Below are 11,861 nucleotides of genomic sequence, written 5' to 3'. Positions count from 1 at the left end.
TTTGGCACACATAGAAAACTGGACTAGGAAATAAGATTTGGAATAGGAAAAATAAAAAAAATGTGTAATAATAATACTCTAGAATATAGACAGGTCATGAAACAAATGTCTACAGGTAATGTCTGTACAAAATCCCTATCAGTCTTTAAGTGAATCCAGAAGTAATCCCAGGAGTTATATATATGTATGTGCATATTTCTTTATTTTAAACTTGTGACACAGGGTTTTATTTTATTTTGCTGGGTGCAAGTTCAAACGGGAGCGCTGCGATGTAGCACAGTCTCACAGCTCCGCTACGTCTCTTCCGTTGTTATGAAACTTTCCAGCGCAGGTTTTGTAACCGAGTCGTTCTGGCCAATCACAGCTCGAGCCTGCCGATCACGTGACGCTGCTTTTTTTTATGTAACGCTGTGTGAGAAAGTGTGTCCACTGCACTGTCCCCCGCCGCGGCAGCCACGGAGATGTTTAAACTCGTCAACGGGAGAAAATATTGGTAACATTTTCTCTTTTTGTCGCGTTAAACATGGCGCTTCAGCCGCAAGCGGCGGAGGACGCGCCGGATGAGAGGAGCTCCTTCTTCCTCGGCGCAGACTGGGACAACGTCTCCGAGGAGGAGGAGGAGGACCACCATCAACTTATACTACAGAAGGCTAACGCGCTAGCGGCTGAAAACTGCCTCCGAGAAGCTATTGACTTGTTTTCAGTGGCCATGCGCTATGGTCCGGTGAGACCCGAGCAACTAAGCACTTTCGTGGACTGCGTCCTCCGCAACTTGAAGAGGAAATCGACCGGGCCGGACGCATTTACGGGCCAGGGTCGGGACAGCTCCGGGGACGACGTGTTTGACTGCCCCAACTGTCACAGCTTTTTGGGGGAACCTGTGACCATAGCCTGTGGACACTCGTACTGCAAAAGGTGTTTGCATCGACGGCTCTTGTCCAAATGCAGGCTGTGCAGCGAGCCCGTCCGGGGCGAGGAGAAGGCTAACGTGATTCTCTGCGGACTTTTAGAGAAATGGTTCTCGGACGAGCTCAAGAACTCCAAAACATTAGGCGAAGTGGACGCGCTGTGCAGGAGGAAGCTGTACCAAGAAGCCGTGTCGCTAGCAAACCAAGTTATTCAGTCAGGTGAGTGTTGTTAAACGTTAATATCGGAAGAGGTGTGTCTACTGCGCACTCTCCGTCCGGCCGCCTGTCAGGAATAAGACGCCTCACTGAGGCGCTACGTGGTCGATTTGTGTGAATTTGAGGCTCTTAACAGTCGTTGTTGTCATTAAATCCAGAGGAGACAAGTAGACCGAGCTCTGCTCACCGATATTTTAGCCACTAACATTAGTCTGTGTTATTCTGGTGTCGGTATGTTGCTGCTTTGTAATCTGCTGGTGGGCCATGCTTACGAAATTTCACAGTCTGCGCATGCGCACTCGGCGCAAGTTGCATAAGGCAGGTCGTGACACAAGTTTTGTAACTTACCAAGGGGATGACATTTATATTTTGTAATTATTGTGAATATAACAGAGAGCGGATGAATAAAATGCTGTACAGGGGGATGAATGTTCAATCCGTGGGCCGGTTTAGGGGCCGTGAAGAGGCTGTTGGTCCAGATAAACACTGACTAACTCGTGTAAAGTTATGTAATGAAAGAAACTAAACTAGGTTACTTATGTGAGCATGATTTGTAAGTGGGAGGTTTGTGGCTGGAAGTGAATTTTGTTTTTCCAAGTGCAAATACAAGTTTCAACAGGAAAGCTCAGCATAGGTGAAAGTGAAATGAAATGAAATGAAATCCTTCTTTGGCCATGAAGCAACTGTGGCCTGGTGTAAAACATATCACCCACAGTTGAGTTAGAGACACGCTGCACATCCACAGAACAGCTGCTAATAAATAAAAATGGATATGCTTCTCAGTAAGCAAATAACCCATATTCCAGTGCATCCTTAACCATTAAAATAGCTTCTTACTTCTCATCAGCGTCCTGCATTACTTGCTTTATTGAAGAAGAAGAAGAAGAAGAAGAAGAAGAACTTTAATGGCCATTGCACACAAGTTACAAATAATTTTTTATTTAGCAGCAGTCTCAAGTAGCAGCTTGATGTCAGGTGTTTACAAGGTGGAGATATATATATATGTATTCAAGTGCAACTCTCATGGCCTAAATTGGGAAAAGTGCCGGGACCTTCCAGTGACATAATAACCCACACTGAAGCCACATTGACCTTGCTTGTTACTCAACCATTACCAGCAGCGATATTTAGTGAGAGACTTAACCTGAATCACTCTGTTACTTGAAAAGCTTTGTCTCACATAATATGGGTTACCAATGAATAGTTTATGCAATTTTTGAAGGGCTTTAAGGCTGTGGTTGCTTAGCCTGTTAAACAGTTTGAAAATCTGAAGAGTTTGAGATTTGGATTTTATTGAGTACTTTTTTACAGTTTTCAGACATTTTCTGAATCAGCTTATTTATCTTATTTAAGCATTAGATGCAGCCCTGTTTACTGCCTAGTCAACGTTACATACTATGGTGTGGATTCAATTTCTTGTCCCTATATTTACAGTATATCTGGTGTGTATTTTCCAAAGGATATTGAGGTTGGAGACTGCAAAAACATAACGTCCATTATGCGGAAAAAGGCCGTCCGTGTCCCTATTTTGTGTATCTGAGTTTGATAAAAGCAGTGAACTGTGTGAACTGATACCGCTGTGGAGGTGATGCAGTAACAGTAACACCTGCTTTTGACAGCGCTGCACCACAGTGCTTCAGACAAGCCCGAGGAGGAGCAGGGCAGAAACTTCCAGACATTTAGGGGGAGCTTTGCTGATGACACAATGACTTGACAAATTACAAGTGGCCCCGCTCACATTAACATCTGACGTACATCAGAAAAATGAGCCCTGGCCTCAATGTGTCCAGATGAAAGGTAATCCATTCCTGGGATTGATGGTGAGCAGTGAGCTTAAAAAAAAAAAACAAATCACGGCCCAGTCGATGAAAAATGCTAAACTGATTTAGCAGTTTAACTTTTGACTGAATGCAACAAAATCAAAAAGCAGGATCCACCATTCAGATTATCTGCAGGATAGATGCTTTAAAAGAAACCTGCTCACATCAAATTGCCAGAGTTTGAGTAATTACGTGAATGTCAAACATGTGACTTTATTTAAGCCCACTTCAAAAGGAACCTGCTGTATGTGGCCATGTTTGGGCTTATTTTATTCATATGACTTGGTTATTGTTTAACCAAAAAAAAAAAGATCTGCTTTTACCTTCCTTCTGTGGTGAAGCTGCATGTCAGGGTTTGAAGCTCTCCTCCCTTCTAGCAACAATTAAAGCAGTAATACGATCCCCTGCTCTTTTGGCCTTACGTGACTTATTATTACACAGTTTGTAGAGAAATAATGACACAGTTAATGTGTAATTTGGGGGTTGCCATGTCATGATTTATGACTTCCAGGAAATCCTCTCAGTTGGGGTAAACACCACTTACCTTTGCAGTGAGAAAACGTCTCAAGTTTTCCCTGTAAATTATAAACACTATGATGTCTGTGTGACGACTGTGTTGTGTGTGATAATAACCAGCAACTGAAGGATTTCCATACTTCACTTTCCACTTAGTGATGTTGTTTCTTTCTTTTTCTTCTTTCACTCAGATCCAGATAGGACTGCGGTGGTGCGACTGTCGCGATCGGAGGCGTACATGGCTCTGAAACAATACCGTTTGGCTTTGGAGGACACAGACGTCTGTCCCAGGTCGAGCTGTTCTGCTGAAGTAGGTCACTCCAAATGTATAATAGAGGTCAAATAAGTGATTGTCAATAGTAAACTTTTACGTTTTACAGCAACTTCCTCACACACAGAGGTGTGGACAGGTGAACCAGGATTAAACCCTAAATATGACAGACGTCACATTGACACTGTGATTACGTTGGTGGCATTGCCAGGCTGTGCACACGCACTCAGCCATCTGCCTTTTAGTTATTAGTCTGGCATGTGATCTTCTGCTGGACGCTCCGTGCTGATATGTTGGTCAGCCAACGATAACCAGGAAAAGGTGTATTTTAAGACGGATTCCCTCGAAGCCTCAGGCCTAGATTGTCTCATTTGTTGTGTTGTTGGATTAAAGTTGCAAGGTAATGACGTGTAATTTGTAGGTCAGTTTACAGATACCAGGACAAGCATTTATTTGTTGTATAATGGAGGTGTGTACATGGACGGGCTCAATGTCTTGGCAACTGATTACACTGAATCATAATCATTAGGTTGTAATGGTCCAATTTATTTGTTTGTTTACAAAGTGTATTTTTTACAGCTTCTTGTTGTTTTTAATGTTGTATAAAACGGCTTCTCTCATGTTACTAGATAGATAGTTAGATAGATAGATAGATAGTTAGATAGATAGATAGATAGATAGATAGATAGTTAGATAGATAGATAGATAGATAGATAGATAGATAGATAGATAGATAGATATGCTTTATTCATGCATTGGTTACATCACAATTACAATTACATCACAAGCAAGAGTCAAATGTCTGCGTTGGACCCTGGACATTAATCAAAGAAACTCGTGTCATTGACAAGTGCTCTCATATTATTTTATAAAAAAAACATCCAACTCCAGCTTGCGATGTTTGTGTGCACATCACATAGTAGTAATAGTGAAATAATCTAAGCATGAGTAATAATACCCAGGGTAAACACGCATGAATGCTGATACAGAAGTCAAATATTTGTCTTGTCTCTGGTCCCCTCAGGCTCTGTTTAGGAAAGCCATGGTGTTACATGAGATGGGCCAAGTGGACGAGTCTCTCCAAGTCTTCCTCCACTGCCTGGCTGTGGACGAGGACTTCCCCTGTGCTAAAAGACAAGTGGAAAAGGTGAGAGACATGTGGTTAGCCTGCTGGCTCTGCGGGGAAGATATATTAGGCTCTGGCATTATCCCGATGGTGATCATTTACGTTGAGGTCAGATTGTGTTTGTCATTGCTTTAAGGAGTCACGGTACATAAACGTGTCCCATTTCTTTGTTTTATTGAGAATATAAAGCTCCCCTGTAATGACCTTTATTGCACAAAGCCATTTGTCCTCTTTCCTATACAGCACCTGCTGTTCTACTACATTGCCTTAATGGTCTCTTGTGTTGGCAGCGATCTTAAAATCCCTCTCAGGCTTTATGACTAAATAAACCGTTTAAATGGAAACATGATGGAGGAGCTGTTTTATAAGCATCCCATGAAAAACCTTGACTTAATGAATTGTCCTATAGGGGCAAGATTATTTTGTCTTGTTTGTTTTACGTGACTCAAGAAAGTCAGGGGGGAAAAACGTTAGAATTACAATTATTGCCGGTAATTCAATGTGAATGAACATGAAACACACTGTTTGAGGGCTGATCAAACTGAAAAGGGTTAAAATGTCTGAAATGATCATTGATTATTAGTGTTGTTGCTTATGCACTGGCTGAACTTTGCAACTTCCTTTTCAAAAGAAAGAAAGTGAATCGAGACTTTGTTCTTCCACTTTCTCAGCTACAAACGTGCTCCATTGTTTTCATGTTTCTTGGGTCATCTGTCATGGAATTGCATAAGTAGTTAGCGGGACAGGTCTTGTGACATGGCTGGTAACGATGTTAGAACAGCTAATTAGACAGGACACAGCACTGTAGTTACATAAGTGACATGCAGTTAATTATTGTACACAAACAAACACATTCAGGATTTTGGGAGACGTCATGGTCACTTTGCCTTAAAACAACCTCACATTGTCGTCACGTCTGACTCCTCAGTGTGTTAAATTGATTAGGCTTGTTGTTAGGGGTGGTTGCTGGTTGTATTGACATCTTATCTAAGTTCCTTATCCTTCTCATCTGACATCGATCTGATACAGTGTGAGAGCTGGACAGTGTGCATCAACAGACCGTCGTATCAAGATGGTGCCGTTTAGAAACTCTCTTACGGTTTCAACAGCCTCCATGTCAAAATAACCACAGCCTCCGTCCTGTCTGCTGGGAGATCAGTTCAAATTATGACATGCTTCATATATAGGAGTGAAATAGGAGTGAAAACAGCGTCAGCGAGGCAAAAATACAGATGAGTTCATGGATCAACGGATCGACTACATGTTTGATTTGATAACAAACGCTGCCAAGGTCTCGAGGTTAGATTGGATTTTATAAGACACCAAGACTATGATTTATGTGTCCCACTATTTATCTTGGGTGACTCTGGTGTCTCATGGGACATTTTGTAGTTCTACTTCGTTGACGAGCCGTTTGCTTGTTGCAGATCTTGTGCGACCTGCTGTCCCCGGCTGATGAGAATGTCAAGGTCGGCCTGAGAGAAACGACGCAGAACACGTTGCCTCACTTACGCAGTAAAACCCTAGTGGCAGACGCCCAAGCTCAAACACAGAGCCCCGTCCAAAGACAACACCAACACCAAGTCCGTGCTGCCTCCGCTCACCATCTGGACAACCAAGAGGTACTGGCTCTCCGAGTAATGATCAGTAAATGTTGTAGCTTATTAAATGGACGTTTTAAGGATCCACTGTCACCTTCTAACCCTGAGTCTTTGGTCATTACGCAGAAACGCTGGGAAAGTCTGGAGCGGCACGGGCTGAGCCGAGCTCAGTCACTACGAGTGCACGGGTCCTGCAGCAGCGAGGAGGGGCTGAAGAGAGTCTACTCTGCTCCTCAGCTGGGGGACCAGGAGAAAGGGAGTCTGCTGAAGAGGAAGCTGTCAGTGTCAGATATAGAACCATGTGTTGTGGACAGTGGAAGTAGCAAGCACAAAAAACAAGGTGAGCTGCCAGACCATTTGTTTCCCCATTTCTCTTCTTCTTCAGTCAGTTCAACTTCTGTGGAATTCAAAACACAAATACTAGTGATACATTTGGGTGTTATTTTTTGCTGGACTATAGTATGCGTTATACAGATGTTGATGTTTTTTATTATAATGCGTAAATTAACATGTCACCAACTTGGTCCAGTATCGAAGTATGAAAGTGATGACATGTTTTCTTCTCTCTCGTCTACTTTAGGTGTGGCGAAAGGCTCCAAACAACAGACAGCCAAAGCTAAAACCTGCAGAAGTGTTCCCGTGGATCTGCTGGACGCCAATGACTTGGAGTGTTCTCTGTGCATGAGGTAAGGACGTATCTGTTCGACTCACGTCACCACCGAACGGCCAGAACTGACCGTCTCTTCTTCCTCGACCAATGCAGATTGTTTTACGAGCCTGTGACTACACCATGTGGACACACCTTCTGCAAAAACTGTCTGGAACGCTGCTTAGATCACACGCCCCAGTGTCCCCTGTGTAAAGAGAGTCTGAAAGAGGTGAGAGAACAGACTTATCTTGCCTGAAACCGGGATGTTTTTTAGCCACTATTGTACTAATTAAAATATGTATTCATGATTCCCTGTTATAATTATTCTCTTGTCTGCCCTCCAGTATCTAGCATGTAGGAAGTATATGGTTACAACCGTGCTGGACACGCTCATCAAACAGTATTTGAGTCAGGAGTATGCAGAGAGGACTAAAACTCATCTGGAGGAGACCAAGGAGCTTTCTGAGTAAGCAGCCTTTCGATTTATTTATGTCTGCTTATCGTCTGGCTCATTCTGATGTTTGCCAAACTGGTTTAAATGTCCTAAACTGACTCTGTCTTTGCTCCCTTCTCTTAGCTTGACGAAGAATGTGCCTATCTTTGTGTGTACCATGGCTTACCCCACTGTGCCTTGCCCCCTGCACGTCTTTGAGCCCCGTTACCGCCTCATGATTCGCCGCTGCATGGACACGGGCACGCGGCAATTTGGGATGTGTATCAATGATCCCCAGAAAGGGTAAGCATCATCACAGACACTTGGTGGGAGAATTACCATGTAGAGAACTGTAAATAACATCAGTCATTACTTATGAAAGCGGCTCATTAAAGTTTTTATGGATTTATGTCACGGCCGTTTTCTCTGCACATATAAAATCATGTAACTATAATGAATTCAATGAAACTATCTGGCAAAGCCACATGTCTGAATGAAAGAGTGTCTCCTCCCCTGCAGGTTTGCAGACTATGGCTGCATGCTCATCATCAGGAGTGTCCATTTCCTCCCTGACGGACGTTCAGTAGTGGACACGATCGGAGGAAAGCGCTTCCGGGTCCTGTCCCGAGGAATGAAGGACGGCTACAGTACTGCTGACATCGAACACTTGGAGGATAGTAGGGTAAGAACCACAAAGACACTCATCAAGACCCAAGCTTTGATTTGAGGTTAAATGTTTGTATATTTCAGCCAAATACTGGTGTGTTAATTTATTCGTTTTTGTCTATTAGGTGGAGAACAGTGATGAACTGGAGAGCCTCCAAGAACTACACGATGCAGTGTATGAGCAGGCCCGGGTCTGGTTCCAAAATCTCAAGATCCGCTTCCACAACCAGATCCTGCAGCATTTTGGACCAATGCCAGAACGAGAAGCTGATATCCAGGTACAACTCAGCCACAGAGAGAGAGAGATTCTTAGGTTCCTAAATATATTAAATTGCATAACAGAGATTATATTCACATCGATCTTTCAGCTTGTTAAACTAGAAATATGTTTTTATTTGTATTAAGCTGCAGATGCTATTAGACACACAAGGCTGCACTTTGCTGCTTTAGCGGAAATGTCTCTTGAGTTGTTGACTCCCCTGAACAGATTCCAACATGAGAAACAGTATCTGTGTTATTCGTCATTTTACACAGTTTGTCTGGCAGGTTAATTTGTAAAACTGCGGCTGAGTTCAGCAGAGTGTAGATAATTTTTACTTTCAGAACTGATATCTGCTGAACAGAAACAGTAATTTCCTTTCAAACTCTGGATGATTTCTAAAATGCGTATTACTCGAAGCCGATCCTGGAAGACACTTAACACTGTAAGTCTGAGAGTGAATCGTCTCGTGATTCTTCCCTTTTTGTGAGACGCGCATTACCAGGGGTTCACCTGCGCCAGACGTCCTAATACCGGAACTCAGTTATTGTGCGTGCTTAGCTTTGGCTCAGGACCTGCAGCCTGCAGCGCTGGAAGGGATTACGGCTCCGTTCTTAGGAAGCCACAGGGCGGAGTCTTTCCACAATATAGGCTAAAGAGCTTAATGTGGGCTTCATAACTAATCCCGCTGGCCCTGTTGCGTCACAACGTTGTCATGTAAAGAATCCCCAACTCTAGCACGTGCACACAAAAAACAAAACAAAAAACAAAGCAGCCACCATGATTTCTGTTTTGTAATCTGCCTGCACAGCACTTCTCTGCGTAATGGCCAGAGCAGAGTGAAATGTAGCAGAGACATCATTCTCTTCAAATCCCTCCGAGTGTTAAGCACATTTTATAACTGGCTCAGACTTTCTAGCTCCAAGTAACTCTGACGCAGCCAGGACCTCCTTGTCCGGATTACTGTAAATGGTCATTTATATTTCACTCACTCCACTGTCATAGGATCGACTACTTCATTAAATCATCAGGGATGTAACTGGAGGGCTGTCAAACCTACTGGAAAGCTAGAACTTAAAGAAAAAAGCGCATTAATTGTTGAATGTGCTGTAGCTAACGTGGCACTTGGTACCAGTGCATTTAAAAAAATACATATATTATTTAAATGAGCAGATTAGTTTTAAACAGTGTAATTTATGAATGGATTTTATTTCAGCTCTGACAAAGCGCAGATAAAGAGGGGCCGGCAGGAGAACAGAGAAACTCTGAATGGTTGTTACATCGGAGATATGGAGGTGTTGATTTCTGGTGTGCATGGCTGCCCACAGCTCCACGTGTTCTCATCTGGGTTAAAGGCAGAGAACAAATTCTCTGATGCGTGTACAAACATACGAATATAGCGTTGGTCTATTCAAACGTTCAGAATTCAGTAAAGGTGGATGTGGATCAGTATTATTAGTTTCCACAGACTTGTGAACACAGTCTTGTCTTATTCCAGCCACAGTAGATGACTGACCATTTTGAGTGTTTTTCGTATTGAACACGGTTTATGCTCTTTCTCCGTTCTTCTAGGCGACTCCAAACGGTCCGGCCTGCTGCTGGTGGCTGCTGGCCGTCCTGCCTATCGACCCTCGCTACCAGCTCTCGGTCCTCTCCATGACCAGCCTCAAAGAACGCCTGGTGAAGATACAGCACATCCTCACATATCTCCAGAGCATCCCCAACAACTAGAGCTTCCCCACAGCAAAACGGCCTTTGGACTTTTTGAAGTGACGTTTCAGAAAACCGACATCAGCATCTCACCAGCGTTTGTTCCCACAGCCAACTGTCTGATCACGTTTCTGTCCACGATCTCCATGAGACTCCACATTGTATGAAACACACACCACGTCCGTGCAAAGTCGCGGCATCCTTCAACTGTGGATCATTAAAACTAGAAATACGGTGTGGCCAAACCACCTCAGGGTTGTTTGTAATCACAGAAATGACTTAAATAAAGCAGACAAACGTGACATAAGTCGTTGAAAAATTGGAAAGAGCAGTTTCTGTTGCACTTGGTGAATATTTTGTTGAAGGTAGTCTATCTTACAATCACTTTTGAGTGTCCCTTGTTGTGATTAGTACATCAGAAACCGAGGTGAAAAGCTTCTGGTGTGTTAGGTTATGTTTCTTTTTTTCTTTTCTTTTGTTTCTTTGATGAAACCAGTGAAAAGAGGTTTGATCTCTAGAAGACATTTTATATATGTAGACGTCGATGAGTCTTTGAAACAAAATCCTAAATGCTGATAATCCAAAAAGTGATGGGGGAATAATACTATACTGTTTAAACAGCACTTTAAAAAGATGCTTGCTGATGACATCTAGTCTGGTTTGGAGGATCTATTGAAAAGAGATAAAACATTGTTTGTGCAGAACGTAAATGCTCCTGCACAGCATGTGTACCAAACACTGATAAAAGTATTAACTCCTTTCTGAACTTTCTTAAAATCGTGTTTTCTGCTCACTGTTCCCACTTGCTTACCCGGCACACTGCACAGCTTCCATCGCTGCCTCTACAAAGCGGCAAACAATTTTCTTCCCATCTTTTGAGTTTCTTCCAGGTTCATCTGCAAATACTTTTCATTTGTCCCTGTTAATATGAGTATGGAGGATTTCAGCTTTTTTTTTTTTTTTTTTTTTTTTTGAACACTTCTTCCTGTGACAACCTCAGGGTTGGCCTTGTCTTCTCTTCCGTGTTTGGCTCAACCTTAAATAATAAGCCCTATCTTCCAAATGTCTTGTCTGTCATGGACCCACTGAGATTCTGCTGCCGATTCCGTGTGAGGATTGTGCAGTGAAAGTGTTACAATTGATCTATGACACCAAAACAGCTGCTTCCCATCCATCTAACTTAAACTGAATTAATATATAAGTATAAATGTATTTGTACATCCTGACAGGTGAAATTGCAACAAATCAAAAGTAGGAAAAACAGCATGTATATGGCAAATGGGGAGCACTCTTCATTAAAAGCTGCTCTTAATCTGCTGGGAGGAGAGAGGACTGCCTTTGCCTTACACCATCTTTGCATTGTGATCTAAATAACACAATGTGTTGGCTTGGTTACCATTCCTTTTTTTTTTGCCATAGCATGAAGTACGTTTTAAAAATAAAAAAATCCTGAGATAGTTTGAGCTACCATGTCTTCATAATGCCTACAAGGAACATGAGAAAAGTAAAAGTCAAGGATGTTGTATGTAAACCATTTGTACAAAGGCTTTTTGAACAGAACTTGCTTTTTGCTCAGATGTTTTAAGTTATCAATTTTCAATAATAAATGCAATTCTTTTTTCAATGTCGGCCTCAGAGTTCTTTTTCCTACACATTTAATGGCTTACACACCTCACATAAAACTAG

At 42.5% G+C, this 11,861-nt stretch overlaps 1 protein-coding gene across 1 annotated transcript; it reads left to right on the top strand.

Moving 5' to 3' along the window:
• The first annotated feature begins 389 nt into the window (after positions 1 to 389).
• On the top strand, positions 390 to 11,799 carry lonrf1l (LON peptidase N-terminal domain and ring finger 1, like). Its single transcript, XM_047578556.1, has 12 exons — positions 390 to 1,127; positions 3,652 to 3,770; positions 4,756 to 4,878; positions 6,285 to 6,479; positions 6,585 to 6,798; positions 7,039 to 7,144; positions 7,222 to 7,336; positions 7,452 to 7,573; positions 7,685 to 7,843; positions 8,060 to 8,222; positions 8,332 to 8,484; positions 10,038 to 11,799. The coding sequence occupies exons 1-12, from the start codon at positions 524 to 526 to the stop codon at positions 10,194 to 10,196; spliced, it is 2,232 nt and encodes a 743-aa protein (XP_047434512.1). The 5' UTR covers positions 390 to 523; the 3' UTR covers positions 10,197 to 11,799.
• Positions 11,800 to 11,861: the final 62 nt, after the last annotated feature.

This window comes from Mugil cephalus, chromosome 2, assembly GCF_022458985.1.
Source record: "Mugil cephalus isolate CIBA_MC_2020 chromosome 2, CIBA_Mcephalus_1.1, whole genome shotgun sequence".
Taxonomy (NCBI): Eukaryota; Metazoa; Chordata; class Actinopteri; order Mugiliformes; family Mugilidae; genus Mugil; species Mugil cephalus.
The sequence above is the reverse complement of the archived record's forward strand: the minus strand, read 5'-3'. Positions and strand labels throughout refer to the sequence as shown.

Coding starts and splice junctions, on each gene's coding strand:
- lonrf1l (XM_047578556.1), top strand. CDS start 524: ATGGCGCTTCAGCCGCAAGCGGCGGAGGACGCGCCGGATGAGAGGAGC. Junction 7,574..7,684: donor GAGACCAAGGAGCTTTCTGA/GTAAGCAGCCTT, acceptor CCCTTCTCTTAG/CTTGACGAAGAATGTGCCTA. Junction 8,485..10,037: donor AACGAGAAGCTGATATCCAG/GTACAACTCAGC, acceptor CCGTTCTTCTAG/GCGACTCCAAACGGTCCGGC.